Here is a 20,862-nt window from a genome sequence, read left to right on the forward strand (position 1 = left end):
TCCCTCTCTCCCTCCCTCTCTCCCCCCTCCCTCTCTCTCTCTCCTCCTTCTCTCTCCCCCTCCCTCCCTCTCTCCCTCCTTCTCTCTCCCCCTCCCTCCCGCTCTCCTCCTCCTCGCCTCCTCCCTCCCTCCTTCTCCCTCTCTTCCTCTCTCCTTCTCTCCCTCCCTCTCTTCCTTTCTCTCCTTCTCTCCCTCCCTCCCTCTCGTCCTTTCTCTCCTTCTCTCCCTCCTTCTCTCTCTCCCTCCCTCCCTCCTCTCTCTCCCTCCCTCCCTCCCTCCTTCTCTCCCTCCCTCCTTCTCTCTCTCCCTCCCTCCTTCTCTCTCTCCCTCCCTCCTTCTCTCCCTCCCTCCTTCTCTCTCTCCCTCCCTCCCTCCTTCTCTCCCTCCCTCCTTCTCTCTCTCCCTCCCTCCCTCCTTCTCTCTCCCTCCCTCCTCTCTCTCCCTCCCTCCCTCCCTCTCTCCTCCCTCCCTCCTTCTCTCTCTCCCTCCCTCCTTCTCTCTCTCCCTCCCTCCTTCTCTCTCTCCCTCCCTCCTTCTCTCCCTCCCTCCTTCTCTCTCTCCCTCCCTCCCTCCTTCTCTCCCTCCCTCCTTCTCTCTCTCCCTCCCTCCTTCTCTCCCTCCCTCCTTCTCTCTCTCCCTCCCTCCCTCCTTCTCTCTCCCTCCCTCCTCTCTCTCCCTCCCTCCCTCCTTCTCTCCCTCCCTCCTTCTCTCCCTCCCTCCCTCCCTCCTCAGGGTGGTTTTTACCTTTTGATGCGGAGCAGACAGGGCTGTGATGGCTTCTCGCTGTCCCAGTCTGTGCTGAGTGTCGGGTCCCAGGATGTTGCTTGGAGTTGGCTCAGGAGGCCGGTTGCTACCGAGCCGGTGCCTGGTAACAGGATCGGGCTCACGCTCTCCTCCACCGGAGCTTCCGCCATATTCCCCCGACTCCGGCCCGCACTGCGCACGCGTGGGAACCCCCCACCAACAGCGCCGCCAGCCGGTAACTCCGGGAATCACACGGTGCCAACAGCGCCGCCCGCCGGTAACTCCGGGAATCACATGGCGCCAACAGCGCCGCCCGCCGGTAACTCCGGGAATCACATGGCGCCAACAGCGCCGCCCGCCGGTAACTCCGGGAATCACATGGCGCCAACAGCGCCGCCCGCCGGTAACTCCGGGAATCACATGGCGCCAACAGCGCCATCTAATGATAGCATCACGCCACAAACACGGCCGCCCTCAGGGAGGAATCCAAGATGCGCCACCAATCGGCGATTCTATGGTACTGTAATGAAAATGGCCAAGGTTCCAGATTTCATTCAATTCTGCTCCTGCCCAATATTCCATACTGTCTTTAATCCCTGCCACCTATAACAAGTCACTCATTGCACCAGCCCGTCCAAGGAACAGAAATTAAATGTATAATAAATCAGAGTTAAGGTTTTTGAGTAAATTTGGAGCTCAGGTTGGTTTGCCCACCAAGCTAGTTGGTTTGTATGCAGACTTTTCATCACCCTCCTGGATAACATTATCAATGCGCCTTCCAATGAAGCATTGTTGTAATACTTCTCTTATTCTTTATCTGACCCTGTCAGTGATGGTGGGTTGTGTCATTTCTGGTCCTGCTCTTCAGTGGCTTGAATATAGGATCCATTTCTACATGTCTGTTGATGGCGTTCCAGGTTGAGAAACAGGCTTCTAGGAACTCTCATACGTATGGTAAAAACAATGACTGCAGATGCTGGAAACCAGATTCTGGATCAGTGGTGCTGGAAGAGCACAGCAGTTCAGGCAGCATCCAACGAGCAGCGAAATCGATGTTTCAGGCAAAAGCCCTTCCAGATGAAGGGCTTTTGCCTGAAACATCGATTTCGCTGCTCGTTGGATGCTGCCTGAACTGCTGTGCTCTTCCAGCACCACTGATCCAGACTCTCATGTGTATCTTTAGTTAGCTTGTCCCTATACACGCAGACAAGGAGGGCCATCAGTTTGACTGGGATAACATAACCATCTTGGGACAAGCTAACCAAAGACACGCACAGGAACTTCTAGAGGCCTGGTTCTCAACCTGGGAAAGTTAGCAACAGACATGTAGAAATGTATCCTATATTTTATTGAATATAAAAACAGGGATGTATTTCTGAGGCTATATAAGGTTCTGAGGAGAAAATGAGGACTGCAGATGCTGGAAATCAGAGTCAAAAGCACAACAGATCAGGCAGCATCTGAGGAGCAGGAGAATTGATGTTTCGAGCATAAACCCTTCATCAGGAATCATTCCTGATTACTATACTTTTTGGCTATATAAGGCCGTGGAAGCCAGGTCACTGAGTATGTTTAAGACTGAGATAGATAGGTGCTTGAGTATCAAAGAGATCAAGAGTTCCAGGGAGAAAGCAGGAGAATGGGGTTGAGAAACTTATCAGCCATGATTGAACTGTGCAGCAGACTTGATAGGCAGAATGGCCTAATTTCTGCTCTGATGTCCTACGGTCCATATACGAGCCATTGCGGAGCATGACACAACCCACCATCACAGACTGGGTCAGATAAAGAATGAACAAAGTTGTACAACAACGCTTCATCGAAAGGGGCACTGATGGTGTTACCTGGCAGGGTGATGAAACTCAGCAGACAAACCAACAATCACAATAAATCAGATTTGGCAGAATTTTGCTGTGATAAATTAGACAATTTGGTTTTAGGAAACAAATGTCACGTATTTGGGAGTATGTGGAATCAGGCATCAATTTGTAGCTGCAATTATGTGCATTCGCTGCCAAATCTCACAGGCAGGAATCATCTGAATTGTAGGTTTCTGGATTTAAGTCACACTCCAAAGGCTTAAGCATGTCTCTGTTGACATTAGAATGTTTATTGAGGAAGCACTACCTTGCTAGAAAATATGATGCTAAACTGAGGAATTACCAGCCATTGCAAGGACTAAAGATCCTATGGTTAATGTTTCAAATTCGATAAGAGTCTTCGGACCCGGAACATTAATTCTGTTTCTCCCTCCAGAGATACTGCCAGACCTGCTCCATTTCTCCAGTACTTCCAGTGTTTCAGATTTCTACCATCCCAGTATTTTCTGTTTATTTTTTGGTGACCCCATGTCATATTTCAAAGAGGGGAGGAATGTTGTCCCATTGAAACAGCTAACCAGAATTTTAAAAAAAAATGTTTTTGGGACGTGGGTATCGCTGGCTAGGCTGGCATTCATTCAGTGTCCTCAGTGAGGTAAAGGTGAATTGAATCCCAGTCCCTGGAGCTGTGAAGCAGCAGTCCTAACCACTGAGCCACCATGCCACCCACCCTCCAGAATTTGGCACTTTTGTGCACATTTGAAGTAAGGTTGTAATTAAGTCAGGAGCTGAGTGTCCCTGATGAAATCCATTTTGTTTTTTTTCATCCACCACCATAACCTGGTCTATTGCATGCTATGTCCACCATTTGGCCTATGAGATGGCTTTACTAGATCAATATTTCATTTCAAGAAATCTGTGGTGCAGCTCTTGGCATGTCCTCTGACTTTTTTTTAAAGGGTTGACTGCCCAGCTTGTTGGTTATGGTAGAGTTGGGGGGATAGCCAGACCATGAGATTATTGTTGGTGACTGTAATTCTGGTGCACAGTGCTTCATGGATGTCCAGTTTTAAGTTGCAAGACCTGTTCAAAGTCTGCCTGATTTCAAATTGTGGTTGTTATATTTTTAACACATCGCTTTTTTACAGAGCCAGTTGTATCTGTGATGACTATGGATGCACATGACTGGCACATTTCCTATATCACAACAATAACTACACTTCAAAAGTACTTAATTGGCTGTAAACAGATTTAGGATTCACTTAGATGTGAAAGTTGCCATATCAAAGCAAGTCTTTGTGTCTTCATATCTCTGGATTAACTTTAGTACTTTGGAAAATCAATGAGATTGTTGGAATAGCCTTGTCTTTAATTGTGTAGCAGCAATACCTCACTCAGAGTCCTAATGTTCATGACAGGAAGTAAACATTTTCAAAGGTCTATTTATTTGAAAACCAACTTCAGTCACATCCAAAGGCCAAGACAAAGTGAGTTTTATAATTGAACATATCAATTGAACATAGAAAGTACAAATCACGATAGAACTTCAATGGAATAATGTCCAACAGACTGATCATTAGGTGAAGGCCTTTATGTTATCACAGTTCAAAAACTATGATGCTCGAGAAACCAACACTGACAAAAACAGATCTCTGCATCTTCACTGCTCAAAACTGCAAATAGTAATTGTTTTCATACAAGGTAAACTCCCCAGAGCTCCCAGTTCCCCTAAAATAAGAGTTTGGATTACAAAATGCAACCCAGCAAAAATGTGTTTTTTTCCCCCAATAGATCTGTTCAAAGATGTTATTACACACATCTGGAGCAGGTGAAGCTTGATCCAAGGTCTCCTGACTCAGAACATAGGAACAGGAACAAGCCCCTCAAACCCATTTCACCATTCAATAAGATCATGGCCGATCTACGATCTAACTCCATTATCCCATCTTTGGTCCATATCCCTTAATTTTTGTTAAAGTCTCAGGGACACTACTATTGCAACATAAGAGCCCCATCCCCATATTTTACACTTGTATAATTTTAGATTAATAAACTATACAACTTCTTGTTCATTTAATAAATTGACCCAAGGGACCTCAAATCAGTGAGCAACAAAACTGGACAGAGCACCAGAGAAGCAGATACTAGGCAGGTGACAGAAAGCCTAGTGAAAGAGGTTGATTTTAAGGAGTCTTAAAGGAATTCTGAAGTGAGGGGGGTTAGGAATGGAATATTCAGATCTAGAAGGCTTAAGGCATGACTGGCAATAGTGAAGTGGAACAAACTGAGGATGTTAAAGAAGCCAAAATGAAAGTGCAGACAGCTTGGTGGATCATTGAACTGAAAGGTAGAACAGGGATAAGGAGGGATGAGGTCACAAAGGGATTATAAACCATTCAACGTCTAGATGAAATAATGGGCAATGGGGGTGATTATTTTTTGGAAGACACGTGTTCTACAGGTCGACATTGATGGTTCAAACAAAACTACACAGGAACAATATACACTGTACAAACCTGACTTAACAGTATAATGCTCATCAGACTTTGGTAGTCATAGATTGAAGTGCCAAAGTCAGCAGATAATACAGCATTGCACTCAGATAGTGCTGAATTATTTGTTACAAAATCAACTGACATACCACACCTGATTTGAACAGGTGTTACATTTCCTTCAGCATAGGATCAAAATCCTGGAACTCCTTCAAAGACTACAAGCGTTGTAGTTTACTCATCACAGTCTTAAAGACACAATGGAACGTCTGCTATTGAAACCCACAGCACAAAAATAAATTACAAATAGATTCCAGATGGTGAAATGGACCTTGTTTATTTTAGCCCTTCGTAAGATTAAAATCAATTTGAGTTGGTTCTGCCATCCCATACTATCTTCCTCCATCTGAACTCTCCTTTCAAGGCTATTCCCCTTAGGAAACAAAAGGTGTCATGAATCCCTGCCTTGAATATACTAATAGAGCACCCAGAGCTGTAGAGAATTTTAAAGCCTCACCAAACCATGAAAGTTTCTAAACTCAATCTGAAATGGAAACCCCTTGAAATTGTTACAATTGTTTACAGCACATATTTCAAGTGAATAAATTTGTTAGTCATAGGGCACATTCCTTGACTGTCTGTTCAACATGCCTGTCACCAAAAGACAGCAGAGATTGGTCTACCTGCTAGAGGAAAGATGTTGCTAAATGAAGGGATTCAGAAAAGATTTACAACATTACCAGGGTTTAAGCTTAGGCAGAAGCTGAATAGATCATGGTCATCACCCCCTGAGTGTCAGAAGCTGAGGGGTGACCTTAGAGAAGCTTAAGGTCATGAGGCACATGGATAGGGTGAATAATCAGTCTTTCCCTGTGTGGGGGTTTAAAAAAAAAGGTGGTGCGAGAGCCCAAAACTGGAGGGCATAGGTTGAAGGTGAGAGGGGAAAAGATTCAAAAGGGAGCTCAGGACAACTCTTTCATGCAGAGGGTGGTGCATATATGGAATGAGCTGCCAGAGGAAGTGGTGGAAGCTGACAATTACAACATTTAAAAAGGCATCCAGACAGGTCTAATGAATAAGGGTTTAAGAGGGATATGGGCCAAATACTGGCAAATGGGACTAGTTAGTTTAGAATATCTGGTCAGCATGGACAAATTGGACCGAAGGGTCTGTTTGTTTCAACCCAGAACAAATGTGAAAGAATTGGATGTGAAAAAGGAATCAATCATTTGCAGGGCTATGCAGAACAGGGACAGTGTGACTAATTGGTTAACACTTACACAGGGACCAAATGGCTTCCTGTAGCATTTTGGATTGTCTGGTGTATTGCGGAGCTACAAATTAGTTGAGAATTGATCACACTGAACCTGTCCTGATTAAATTTAATCCAAGTTAGAATCAAGACCACATTTGGATACAGAGAAAAGCATTTCTTCAATTCAAAGGGGAAAATGTAGTAGTAAATACCAGAGCAGATAAATAAATTATATTGGGCAGATGTGCCAACTCATTAGAAAGAATAATTAAACTGAGACAAAACACTTGTTTAACCATTTTATTCAGTGACTCCTGCGCTATTAAATCAGAAGAGATCTTACACAATTGGATTGAAAAAATAATCCTATTTCAATACTTCGTGGTGACAGAGGCCAAAGCCACACACTACAATAATTTACTCTTCCCCAGCCATCTTCCGGATTCTCCCACAGGAATTTACATGGCAAACAGGATCAGGAAGGCAACCATCAGACAGAAGAGACCCATAGCTTCAGACAGGGCAAATCCCAAGATGGCATAAGAGAAAAGCTGTTGTTTCAGGGAAGGGTTCCTGTAAAAGATAAACATTCAAAATAGATTTAAGTTTCTACAACTATATTAACATTTCAAAACTGAGCATACTTGGCCAAGGAAGGCCATTATTCAGTAGGTATTGGAGGCTGAACACTTAAGTAACTACTCTTGATAAAAATCAATAAATATTTCAGTAAACAGTACAAATAGCTTCAACATTCGTTAGTTTAAAGTAGGGATAAGGAATAGCCACATTATATTATCACTAGACCACTGAGCCAAAGACTGAAGCAACATCCTCAGGACCTGTGTCCAATTCCTTTCATGGCAGATGGTGGAATTAACTCTTTACTGCCCTCTGAGCAGTAAATGCTGGTCTAACCAGCAACACCCATATCCTGTGAATGAATAAATGTCCTAAAGTAAGGAGACTAAACTGTATGCAAGTGAGGTCTCACTAATGCCCTGTACAGTTGCAGTAAAACTTGCAGAGATCCAGGTTCTGAGGCCAATGCTCAAATTTGAAATAAACAATAATTTGGATCGAAGGCCATTAATAATAATGACCATTAAACCACTGGCAGGAAAACTCACCTGGTTCACTAATGCCTTTCAGAAGGAAATCTGATATCTTTACCTGTTCTGGCCTACAAGACCTACAGGAACATGGTGGACTCAAATATCCTTTGACCAATAATGGTCAATAAATATTGGCATAGCTAGTGACACCCACATCCCATGTGGGATTAAAAAAAGACTATTTTCATGCTTTGATTAATGTTGAGGAATTCAATGATTCCTCCACAGTTTCAACATTAGAATGGAATTTTTTGGATATAGTAAGCTGCTCCAACTCTGCCCTTGATATGCAACCTACTCTGGTAGCAGCAATATACTCAAACAGCCAAAGTTCAATCCCATCAATTTGGGCTCCCACTGAGCTATGGAGGAAGCTGTACAATCTGGAGGCAGACACCACTCCAGTGTTAGAGCAAATACAGAATCAGAATTGTAGACAAGTATCTGCTAAACTTCCTTCTAGAAGGATAGAATGGGCTTCCACCACCTTCACAGGTGCACTGTTTCAAATCCTGATCAAGTGTAAAACTCTCATCTCCACTAATTACTTACCACTAGTCTACATTTCTACTAGCCAGACAGATTGTCTTCAAGGCAGAGATTGATAGATTCACAATGTCTCAAGGAATTAAGGGCTACGGGGAGAATGTGGGTAAGTGGAGTTGAAATGCCCATCAGCCATGACTGAATGGGCCTTACTTCCACTCCTATGTCTTATGGTCTTAAAAACTTTTCTACCAATATGATCAAGCCTCCCATTATCTTCAGAGCCTCTAAAAATCTGTCGAACTAATCAATCTATTTGTGCTTGAAGATTCCATGCCATTTGGTGAATCAAGACTGAGGCAAAATCTCAGATTTATACAGATTGTTACCTGGCATAACCAATGATCAAGCTGCCGAATACCGTCCCAATACCAGCACCAGAGCCTGCCACTCCAACAGTAGCAGCACCAGCACCGATGAACTTAGCAGCAGTATCGATGTCCCTGGAGGTGACACTGGTCTGGAGGTCCCGCCTTCCAGTCTGCACTAGTGCATTTCCTGGTGCAGGGAGGAGCTGTGCCTGAAGATAAAGATGGTCTTTAGAGGATTTCCAAAACAAAAAACCCCGAAACCAAAAATTTCTTTAGGTGGTCTTCCATTTCAGAAGAGGCCCTGTTCTGAAATTTCATCACTTGCTGTAGGTTACAGCAAGACTTGCATCACATGTGCTAGTAGCTGAACTCAGAAGGAACTTTGCAGCAAGATAACCCTAAATTTAAGAAAAGTGGAGACCAGACTCAGGATTTCAGCTCTTGAGCGAGCAACTCCTTCAATAAAGCACATACTGAGTAAAATTGGATCAGAGAGATGACGTTGACGATGTGAATGGGGAAAGTTGACAATTCAATCCTTTCAAGAATGTAGTCAGTCATTCACTAAATTTAATAAGGATAGCTTGTAGCCTCACATGGTGACAAGTGAAACTCCAATGTGATTGCAGAACCTTGTAGAAATACAAAGTTAAAATGGAATGAAAGTGTTTTGCTGAGCTTCCCTTCAGCTCCATTTGAATCAGTACACACTTCTAGGTGCTCTCCTTTACAAAGGATATACTGACCTTGAAATGAGTACAGAACAGAATCAGAACGTTAGCAGGGTTCCAACAGTTAAAAGTACAAGTAGAGATTAAGTAAACTAAGCTCATACACAAAGCTAAGGGTGACATGAGTGAGGTTTTTAGGATTTTGAAGTGAATCGTTGGGTACAGAAACTAGTCTGCTGCTGGGACTGTCTGCAAGGGGATATAAATTCAAAACCAAAAGCTGACAGAGGTATGAACATTCTCCAGAGAAAGGACTTCAACTCAATTCAGAGAGATGGGCTTTTACTTGGCAATGCACAGGACATGTCACATGGATACAGATCAGTTATGATCTCACAAAATGGCAGAACTGGCCCACAAAACTGAAATGGTGGCCTGTTCCTGTCAAGATGCTACTACCTGGTTTCACTCAAATGTTAGGAGGACTTTGAGCATTCAGGATGTGTCTAGCACATTACACTTCCTGGAGGAAGAAAATAAATACAGCAGACAACCACCCAGAGCCCATGCCTGATCCACCATTCAATTAGATCATTGCAGACCTAGATTCAAATTCCAGACCCTTGATCAACAAAACTTAACCAACCAGCTCTACAATAAACACATATGGATCACAACAGCAAGAGATGGAAAACACCCCCAAATTTAGGAGTGGGCAAAAAGGCACATGTCACTTCTAATTTGTGACAAAGCTGCCCAACCCAATTGATGGTCATCATCTTTCCCAATTAAAGATGCAGTGTACACTTGGCACTGATCTTTACCCTGCCTCCGACTATATGCTTGACCAATTTACTGCAGCCAGGAGGCACTCTCCTAATGCAACCCACCATCAATTGGATTTCCACAAAATACCACAGGATATTCCAAACAAGCTTACTTGTTCATTTCTGATCTCTGGTCTGAAGACGGAGGCCGACATTGGTCGAAGGAATGTCCTCGAAGTGCTGCGAACCTAGAAAAGAAGAATTGCTTGAAAATCGCAGCCAACAGCAAATCAGGCTGGCCCATCTGTTTGTGCATGTCACTCAACAATACTGGCCCCACATCCCACAAAATGCATTAATATTTTAGAAATAATTTGTACATGTCCACAACTGTAAATACTTCCCACCCTTTTCAATTCTGAATATACTGTACAGAAAACAAGTTAACTGATTATCCAATTTTTTTAGACTATGATCTCCAGATGTTCAGTTCTACCAAATCTAAGCAGAGCAAGCAGCAAGGGGGGGGGAAGATGATAAGGGATAAGGTCACACTATAGATTACTGATAGATATCTAGGAGGGGCTCAGTTGTACATTTTCCTCAATTTGTAGATAAAGAATCACAATTTCCCCAAATGCCAACTAGTCCTAATTCAGACTCAAGGGCAGAAAATGAGATACCTTTTTACAAATACTCACCACAGCAGGGCAGGAGACAAACTTAGCACAAGCATACATCATGATTAGACCTTAAGGAGGAAGAAAAATCTAGTCACAAATAGGATTAGAAATTCTAATCTGCAGTACAGCTGGTTTGAACTGAGAGCTGGTGCAGTGCCTTGATCTGCTATTTGCAGATAGAGACTCGGGTACTTGCAAATAACTAAACATCGAGGAAACCGACGGCACATGTACAATGGGCCCCAATTGCTTCAGCACCTTAGCAAGGTATCGTCCAGCGGAGTGACCCTCCTGCAATCTGGAGGTCAAGGCACAACAGCGAAGGGATTAAAATAAGGAAAACAAAAATTCCAGCACGGTCATTTTAAGAACATTCCTGTGACGGTGAAACCCAGACGACACGAGGAGCTTCAGAAACCCCTGGAGCATTTGCAGCCAGAGACTCCACTGAACCAATGCTTGGGGTCAACCTCCAGACTGAGGCAGCAAAGAGAGACAGGAGCCCGCGGCGAAGGCAGCCTTGGATTAAAACCCATTGCAAACAAACCAGGAGTAATGACCTGGAGAAGCTTCAGCTTCAACAGACTCTGGGTCACCCGGGCTCCAAAAAAATAAACATTGCGTAAATGTGTCAGCAAAAAAATAGTCACAACGGTGATTATAATCATTAATATTGATGATTATTTGTAAAGCGGGTGCGGGTGAGGAAGGTCAGGCGAACGGGCGTGGTCCACCTCCGCCCCTACTCCGAACTCGAGGCCCAGGCTTCGAGGCCTAGCAGGCCCCAGAGATGAAGCCGCGCACCCCCTCGCGTGCTCGGGTCACGAGCAGGGCGATGGCCCCCTACGCTGCTGCTCCTAAAGCGGCTTTACCCGGTCTCAGATTCCAGCCGCCCCGTCTTTTCCCTCAGCCTCTCCTTCTCTCCGGCAATGCTCCTCAATGGCGGCACCGCTCACTCACCTTCTCCTTAAAGTCACCTCCAACCACGTCGCCGCTGATTGGCCACTCCCCGCCTCCGCAGACGGAAGTCCCGCCCAACCCGCCGAATCGCTCGCCTCTAATTGGCCTTCCGCCTTGGCTGGCACTCTACTCTGCCAATAGCTGCGCCCCCACTAACGAGCCGCAGCCAGAGCTTGGGAAGGAAGAAACCCCGCTGCCGCTACCCACCGGCGCCGACTTTTACTGCCCCCCCCTAGCGGCTGGGAGGATGATAGTGCCTGCACTGGGGATGAAAGGCCACCTCTTCTCAAACCTGCCCTGTCAAGGTGACCTTCTTGCAGAACTGGCAGAAATTCCACTGCAGGGGAGTTGGTGTCGTTTACTGCCTCCAGGTTTTACAGTCACCCGCACAGACATAGGTTAGGGGTGACTAGGGAGGATGAGCAGGCCTTGGAGGGGCTGCAGAAACTCACCAGGTTGTGTCTATGTGAATTTCTTCAAAGGGGGTTGTTAAAATCTGCAATTGCTTGATATGAAAGGGTGTCAGAAATACATTTCTTTCAAAAGACAATAGGGCATGATGAAAGATTTCTAACTTGCAAGGTGATTGGGAAAATTGGACAGTTATTGAAAGAATTACATCAGTAAACTTAACAACACGCATATCAGGATTGATATTCCTGTAGCTAACATGATGATTTGCTTGATTAAAGTAATGAGTTGTTTCTGCTCACTCAAAGAATGACCTAACTTTGTTCCTGGTCTGCATGGAGTCAATTGACCGAAGTGGGACAAAGACTCATAACCTCATAGGGCAGATGGTGGTGGAGCAGTAATGTTACTGGACTAGTAATCTAGAACCCCAGGATAATGTCCTGGGAGCAAGTGTTCAAATGCTGGAAAAGGTGTGGCAGCATCTGTGAAGAGAAATCAGAATTCACATTTTGGGTCCAGTGACCCTTCCTCAGCACTGGACCCAAAACATTAACCCTGATTTCTTTTCACAAATACTGCCAGATCTGTTGAGGTTCTCTTGCAATTTCTGTTTTTGTTCCTGATATTTCAGCATCCACAGTTCATTCAGTTTATATTTGATTTTGACCTCAGTGAGAATTAGGTGTAGACTGGGGAAAGTCAGCCAAGGGCCTAAGAGGAGGGGCAGCTGCCATTCGGTGATTATGTAAGTCAAATAACCTCATAGGGCAGATGGTGGTGGAGCAGTAATGTTACTGGACTAGTAATCTAGAACTGAAAATGTGTTGCTGGTTAAAGCACAGCAGGTTAGGCAGCATCCAAGGAATAGGAAATTCGACGTTTCGGGCATAAGCCCTTCATCAGGAAGGGCTTATGCCCGAAACGTCAAATTTCCTATTCCTTGGATGCTGCCTAACCTGCTGTGCTTTAACTAGCAACACATTTTCAGCTGTGATCTCCAGCATCTGCAGACCTCATTTTTTACCCTAGTAATCTAGAACCCCAGGATAATGTCCTGGGAGCAAGTGTTCAAATTCTACCATGTGAAATTCTGAATTTTGAATTCAATTAATAAAATCTGGAATTAAAAGCTTGTCTCATGGTGACCCTGTCATAAAACCCGATCTGGTTTGCTGGAGCCATAGAGATGTACAGCACGGACACAGTCCCTTCACTCCAACTCACTCATGCCAACCAGATATCCTAAATTAATCTAGTCCCATTTGAAGAAAGAAATCTGCCATCCTTACCTGGTGTGGCCTACATGTTACTCTACACCTATTGCAGAAGAGTTGAATAGGTATTTTGGATCTGTCTTCACTGGGGAAGACACAAGCAATCTCCCAGATGTAATGAAGGACCTAGGGTAATGGATGAACTGAAGGGAATTAACATTAGGCAGGAAATGGTGTTGGATAGACTGTTAGGTCTGAAGGTTGATAAGTCCCCGGGACCTGATGGTCTGCATTCTAAAGTACTTAAGGAGGTGGCTCTAAAAACCATGGACGCATTGGTAATCATTTTCCAATACTCTATAGATTCAGGATAATTTCCTGCGGATTGGAGGGTGGCTAATGGCTAATGTCCCACTTTTCAAGAAAGGAGGGAGAGAGAAAACAGGGAATTATAGACCGGTTGGCCTGACGTCAGTGGTGGGAAAGATGCTGGAGTCAATTATAAAAAATGAAATTACGACTCATTTGGATAGCAGTAACAGGATAGATCAGAGTCAGAATGGATTTATGAAGGGGAAATCGTGCTTGATTAATCTTCTGGAATTTTTTTGAGGATGAAACTATGAAGATGGACAAGGGAGAGCCAGTGGATGTAGTGTACCTGGAATTTCAGAAAGCCTTTGATAAAGTCCCACATAGGAGATGCATGAGCAAAATTAGGGCACCCAGTATTGGGGGCAAAATACTGACTTGGATTGAAAATTGGCTGGCTGACAGGAAGCAAAGAGTAGTGATAAACGGGTCCCTTTCAGAATGGCAGGTGGTGACCGGTGGGGTACCATAAGGTTTAGTGCTGGGACTGCAGCTGTTTAGAATATACATTAATGATATAGATGAAGGTATTAAAAGTAATATTAGCAGATTTGCTGATGACACAAAGCTGGGTGGCAGGGTGAAATGTGAGGAGGATGTTATAAGAATACAGGGTGACTTGTACAGACAAGGTGAATGGACAGATGCATGGCAGATGCAGTTTGATGTGGATAAATGTGTGATTATCCACTTTGGTGGCAAGAACAGGAAGGCAGATTACTATCCAAATGGAGTCAAGTTAGGTAAAGGGAAGTACAACGAGAGCTAGTTTTTTTTGTACATCAGTCAATGAAAGCAAGCATGTAGGTACAGCAAGCAGTGTAGAAAGCTAATGGCATGTTGGCCTTCATCACAAGAGGAATTGAGTATAGGAGCAAAGACGTACAGGGCCCTGGTGAGACCGCACCTGGAGTATTGTGTGAAGTTCTGGTCTCCAAATTTGAGGAAGGACATTCTGGCTATTGAGGGAGTGCAGCGTGATTCACAAAGTCAATTTCGGGAATGGCAGGACTATCATATGTTGGAAGATTGGAGTGACTGGGCTTGTATACACTTCAGTTTAAAAGGATGAGAGGGGATCTGATTGAGATGTATAAGATTATTAAATGATTGGACACTCTGGATGCAGGAAGCATGTTTCTGCTGATGGGTGAGTCCCGACCAAAGGACACTGTTTAAAAATAAGGGGTAGGCCATTTAGAACAGAGTTGAGGAGAAACTTTTTCACACTGAGAGTGGTGGATATATGGAATGTTCTGCCCCAGAAGGAAGGAGGCCAAGTGTCTGGATACATTCAGTAAAGAGATGGATAGAGCTCTTAAAGATAGTGGAATCAAGGGTTATGGGGATAAGGCAGGAACAGGATACTGATTGTGGATGATCAGCCATGATCATAATGAATGGTGGTGCTGGCTCGAGGGCCAAATGGCCTATTCCTGCACCTATTTTCAATTGTCTATAATGTGCTTGACTCTTAACAACTCTGTGGGAAATTAGGGTTGGGCAATAAATGCTGGCCTAGCCAGCGACACCCATATCAAACAATAAATGATCAGCAAAAAACGCGTTGGCTGAGAATAGCGTTAATCCAAGCTGCTGTTAGCTCTGACACTAAAATTGTTGGTCAGCGCTCTCTATCCAGCATTGGAAACCACGAGTGTTTGCTGGGTTGAGCTACAAGCAAACTTCAGCAGCCATGGAGGTCAAACCAGCAAAAAGGAAATAACCTGAGGAGTGAGTGAAATGAGCAATGGGGAAAAAATGTGCATCAAGAAATTAATTTGTTAACATGTGAATACGATCAAATTAGAATGATGAGAATTGTTGGGATTTAATTTTTTTTAGATTAGATTACTTACAGTGTGGAAACAGGCCCTTCGGCCCAACAAGTCCACACCGACCCGCCAAAGCGCAACCCACCCATACCCCTACATACACCCCTTACCTAACACTACGGGCAATTTAGCATGGCCAATTCACCTGACCCGCACATCTTTGTGATTGTGGGAGGAAACCAGAGCACCCGGAGGAAACCCACGCAGACACGGGGAGAACGTGCAAACTCCACACAGTCAGTCGCCTGAGTCGGGAATTGACCGGGGTCTCAGGCGCTGTGAGGCAGCAGTGCTAACCACTGTGCCACCGTGCCGCCCACTTGATATCTGATATGATATCTGTTATCCTAAAAATGGACCACAAACAGAATAGAAACCACAGATAAAAAGATTCTTCCACTGTATACAGATTGGGACCATAACTCTAAGAACAAATTTATAAAATCAAAAAAAGCTGAAAATGTGTTGCTGGAAAAGCGCAGCAGGTCAGGCAGCATCCAAGGAGCAGGAGAATCGACGTTTCGGGCATAAGCCCTTCTTCAGGAAGGGCTTCAGCCTGACCTGCTGCGCTTTTCCAGCAACACATTTTCAGCTCTGATCTCCAGCATCTGCAGTCCTCACTTTCTCCTCTAAAATCAATAAAAGACAATTTTTGAAAATGGTGATCAGTGAACATCATTCATGATATTATAAATTGTCACCCTTTGGGTGTGAAAATAAAAAAGTTACTAACAAGAGAAAATTATTCTCCTAATTTGTACTGCACCAATTGCTGTCAAAGTGACCCTTCCCTGTACCTATCTGTCATACAATTGGGATAACAGTGACAGAGTTAAGGTACCTCAACAGTGAGTTGTATTTGCACAGAGTGAAATAACACTTAGATAAAAGTGATTTATGTTAACAATACTAAATGATTTTTGATGTACCTTCATTTCATCTTTGCAATCTTGGATTCATCCGTTCAGACTCTGTCTTTGCTTGCTGAAAATTTAATTAATGACTTATGTTTCCACCCCAATGATATTCTCAAGTTGCTATGGTTCAGTTTTGGGAGCTGTTTGAGCAGATTTCTAGGTTGCTACGTGAATTCAGTGACAGTCCCACTTGTGAGCACAGCTACCATGTTGAAAATCCCAGTGTAGTATTGAGGAAGTGCTGCACTGTCAGAGATACCATTTGGTCCATCGATGGCCAGTAAATTGCTCATTCACGATTTCAATAGGGGCCGAATATCCATCAATCAATTGATGGAGTCATACATATGTACAGCACAGAAACGTACCCTTCGGTCCAACTCGTTTATGCTGACCAGGTATCCTAACCTAATCTAGTCCCATTTACCAGTATTTGGCCCATACCCCTCTAAACCATTGCTGTTCATATGCCCATCCACATGCCTTTTAGATATTGCAATTGTATCAGCATTCACCACTCCCTCTGGCAGCCATTCCATACATGCATCACCCTCTGCATGAAAACGTTGCCCCTTAGGTTCCTTTTAATTTTTTTTTCCTCTCACCCTAAACCTATGTCCTCTAGTTCTGGACTCCCCTGGCCACTATCACATTGCTGTGTGTGGAAGCTTATTAAAGCTGCCTTTACTACTACTTCTTAGATGTCCCTTCAGACCAAGAATAACTTACTTCAACTGGACTGGTGAGTCATTTTGATGGGGTTGAAGCTGAGGATACTTTAGTATGGAGTGGCTGTTCCACACTGTCTGCTACACTGTCATGGTGGAACAAGGTCTTTGTCCAGGGACAGCAATAACTGAGACTGGAGTCCAGGCTCTGCTGTGCAGACAGGGATAACATGTCCCAACCCAACTGCATTACTTTCTTTACAACAGAAACTACATTTCAGAAGTATTTTCTTGGATGTAAACATTTTTGACATCCTGAGTTCATTTAAAGGAGGCAACAGCAAGGCAAGCTATTTTTTCTTCCTTTTCAAGGCGAGGCTGTTAACAGGAAGTTCTGTTCTCTAAAAAAATGCAAATCACAAGAGGTAGAGGAGAATGAGAATTTCTGGGTTTGTGACTTGTGAGAAATGGTAAATGAGCTAATTTGATTGATCTCTGGACAATGAGCAATGGACCAGTATGAGACAAAGGCCCACACTTGATTGTCAGCCCCAGTCATCCTAACCCGAGTGCTTGCTCATGTATTCAGATGAAAGAATTGTTAAAATTGCAGGAAGCAATATACGTACCTAAAGGAGCCTTGATTTCCCAGAATGCAGGAGCAGTGCTCAGTCTGAACTCTGCACTGACTTAAAATCACTTCCGGTGTAGTTCCTGACCTAACCAGAAGATGCCATATGTGCTCTGTTCATGTAAAAGCCACTCAGTTAAAATTCAGGTCAGGCAAACCAATAAGACAAGGTCAGGCATGAGCAATGCTGAGTAAAAAGGAACTGCATAATTGTAGAGATGCACTGGGGTGGGAGTAATGTTTCTTTCAGTATTCCCTTTCAATCTGATCCTTTTGTGCACCTACTAATTATAAAACATTGGTGTCGCCCAGGTATCTCAGCACAAATTCCCCAGGAAGCTATCACCAAATCTAATTGTGGCTGATTGCTATGTTCCTGTGCCCCTTGTTATTTCCCAGTCACTCTTCTGCTGTTATACTCTAAGACAACATGAATTGTTTCACTTACAGTGAGCAATATTAAGAAGCAAAAATAATTTATAAATTGTAATTCTGCTTTTCATAAAGTAGGTTGATGTCCTTCAAGCTCCATGTGAATTCTTCACAAGCCTGTCTCTGATCTTGACTGACCACCATCTTATAGCTCCCTAAGCGAGCAATATAACTGGGTTCCACATTGAATCATCAGAGAGAGCTTTATATTGATAAAATTGCTGGAGCTATTTTAACATTACAATGCTCTTACTGTGACTGATTGCAGGAACAATTTGTCCACTGAATACCAAAGCATGGTACACCAAAGGTTATTGTTGGCTTTGTCGTACAACAGGAAGCAGGATTAAAGTCGTGTCATGGAATTAAATTCAGTACAATGCAATAAAATGACCACTAGAATGAGAGGCTTTCCAGGTTAAATGGACCAAAAAAGTACATTTAGTTCCAGCATATGTCTGCTGTGATATTAGAGGAATTTGAAAATATGAATAGCTATTTAGTCCCTTGAGCCTGTTCCATCATCCAATCAGTTTACAGCCAATCTGTATAATAACTCCATGTACCTCCCTTTTGTATTTCTTAATACCCTTCCTGAATAAAAAAAATACATAATTTTAACATTTCCAATGAAGTCCTATGGGGAGAAGGTTCTAGATTTTTAATCCCCGTATTGTGAAGATGTGCTTACTGATAACCTGACTCTCATTTTAAAGATATAATCCTGATGAAGGGCTTATGCTCGAAACGTCGAATTCTCTATTCCTGAGTTGCTGCCTGGCCTGCTGTGCTTTGACCAGCAACACATTTGCAGCTGTGATCTCCAGCATCTGCAGACCTCATTTTTTACTTAAAGATATAAGCCCATGTGCTGGACTTCCTCCACCAGAGGAACTATCAAGCTTACAAATAAATTATTCTAACAAATAACCCTTAATGGTTCATTATTCCAGGTAAGTTGAGTGTGAAACCTGTCCTCCTTGTTTAATAGTAGTTATCTCACCTTCAGACCATCTGTAGGACTAGAAGACAGGGAGTTGAGGTTAAAAACCCAGAGGAATTCCATTGGAAAAATTGTTAAATGTCAGCCATTTTGGACTGTGATGAGGGAAATTTTCTCACTCAGAGAGTTGTGACCCTTTGAAATGTTGTATCCCCCAGAAGGTTCTGGATCCTCTGTTGTATCCCCTTAATTTTAATTTCAAGATCTTATTGAATTGCAAAGCAGGCCTTTAGAAGTGATTTGGATACAATTTTAAATTTGTTTTCTTTATTTTTGTTATAATTTTATTTTATAAATATATTGCTTATGTCTCACAAACCAGCTCTGGACAATCCACATGTGCTTCCTTAGAGTACAGTGAGTATTCTCCCTCAATGTGGGATTGACGATCGGCCACAGCTTTTTCTAGTGGCTGTAGCAAGCTCAGGCAAGTGGACCTCTTACAGTATGAATTCCCTGATTGGGGCTGTTAATCTGGTCCAATCAGGGAGCCCTGACTGACAGATATAAGCAAGAATGTCAGAGGTTCTGTTCATTCTCAGAGCTGGCTCTGAGGGAGCTGTATCAGTGTCAGGGACTCTCCATGTGTAAGTAAAGGGTGACTCGGTGACAGGATGCTGGCCTCTGTGGGGTTATCACTGCAATTGGAGGACCCTATAGGCTACAATCCACTACTGATCAGCCATCACAATGTGTGAGGAGCTAAGGTATCCCATAATTATGAGACCCTTTCCCCACCTTACCGCATTTGGGTCAGGATTTTAAAATATTTTCTTTTAGAAGTTATGAATCAATTTAACTTCAAACATAGTTAACATCCCTGGGCCGGACTGTTGGACACCGTGGGATCCTCTTTCTCATTGACTATCAGGATGTAAATGCTGCCTCAGTTCTGTAATCTCCCCACCTTATGTCACATCTGTTTCAAATACATCTCAGTTAAATCTGATGTGGTCTGTTTATCGATTTTACCGAAGCCAGGAGGAACCACGATGGGCTTTCATAGTATTTAACAACTGTTTCCTCCCAACGTTATATATGGATTATTAGTGATGAAATGTTGAGGTATACCTTTTAAAGCACAGAAAACATGTTCCTTCAGGAATGCATTTGCCTACATATTTCTCTGTGTATTCTCCGGCGAGAATATTTAATATCGCTTCTTCTGGCAAAAATTAAGCTCGTACAGAAACTGCTGGCAGTTATAAAGCTTATGTTAACAAGCATCTGGTTTCCATTATAACTCCCTGACAATTTAGTTCCAGAACATCTCCATAGTGCAAGACAAAATGTTCACAGAATATACATGGAAATGACACAGAACATTCAGACAGAAACAGATTGTTTCCAACACGTTGGCATCAGCGATTTTGCCCCATGCAAACCTGGTCCTACCCCTTTTTAATAACAGCCTCCCCTCACCATGAAGATGAAGATTTGGTCCTGAGATTCAGTTATAGAGTCATACAGCATGGAAACAGACCCTCCGGTCCAACCAGTTCATGCCAAACATAATCCCAAACTAAACTAATCTCTTCTGCCCCTGCCAGTTGCTCAGATGCTTCTGAACCTTGCTACAGCTGGTGTAGCTGGAGGCAAGGTGTGTGGCAGAATCAGACAAGAAGTCAGGTGAGGTCTACCTCAACATCAGGAGCATCTTGCTCCATTTTATACACATTTTCCAAGCAATGCAGCAGGTTCCTCTTGAAGCAAGGACAAGTTGCCAATTAAGAGGGATCGGTGCTTGCAATAAAGCTTGTCAAATGCCTTAATAATTGCACGATGCACCTTACTAATATTCTACTTCTTATCTCACCAAATGCCATAAACAAGTTATCTCAAAGTGGAAATCAGAGCAGGCATCTGATGGCTTCAGGTCATTGGTTGGTCCAAACAGTTTCCATTTTCAATATGTATCTCAAGCACGCTCCACGGACAGCAGCCAAATATAACTCCTGCCCGTGAACATTGGCATTCGACCTCTGTCAGCATCCAAGAACCCTCATGGCACA

General features: G+C 43.4%; 2 protein-coding genes across 4 annotated transcripts in view; both read right to left on the reverse strand.

Annotated features, from left to right (window-relative positions):
* Positions 1-922, reverse strand: part of ube2z (ubiquitin-conjugating enzyme E2Z) — a 36,122-nt gene extending 35,200 nt beyond the window's left edge. The window contains exon 1 of the mRNA XM_060849020.1: positions 745-922. Within this exon, the coding sequence (XP_060705003.1) occupies positions 745-914 (170 nt within the window). The 5' untranslated portion in view covers positions 915-922. The remainder of the gene's footprint in view (positions 1-744) is intronic.
* A 5,673-nt stretch (positions 923-6,595) lies between these two features.
* On the reverse strand, positions 6,596-17,458 carry atp5mc1 (ATP synthase membrane subunit c locus 1). 3 transcript variants are annotated; one of them, XM_060848776.1, is made up of 5 exons: positions 17,414-17,458; positions 10,423-10,472; positions 9,895-9,969; positions 8,302-8,492; positions 6,596-6,884 (listed from the first exon to the last, which is right to left on the reverse strand). In XM_060848776.1, exons 2-5 carry the CDS (start codon positions 10,462-10,464, stop codon positions 6,770-6,772), a joined length of 423 nt encoding a protein of 140 aa, XP_060704759.1. In that variant the 5' UTR covers positions 10,465-10,472; positions 17,414-17,458; the 3' UTR covers positions 6,596-6,769. The 3 variants fall into 3 exon arrangements, with proteins under 3 accessions (XP_060704759.1, XP_060704757.1, XP_060704758.1); XM_060848774.1 differs by lacking the exon at positions 17,414-17,458 and adding an exon at positions 11,365-11,416; XM_060848775.1 differs by lacking the exon at positions 17,414-17,458 and adding an exon at positions 11,277-11,366.
* Between the last annotated feature and the right edge of the window lie 3,404 nt (positions 17,459-20,862).

The sequence above is a fragment of the Hemiscyllium ocellatum genome, chromosome 32 (assembly GCF_020745735.1).
Source record: "Hemiscyllium ocellatum isolate sHemOce1 chromosome 32, sHemOce1.pat.X.cur, whole genome shotgun sequence".
In the NCBI taxonomy this organism is placed as follows: Eukaryota; Metazoa; Chordata; class Chondrichthyes; order Orectolobiformes; family Hemiscylliidae; genus Hemiscyllium; species Hemiscyllium ocellatum.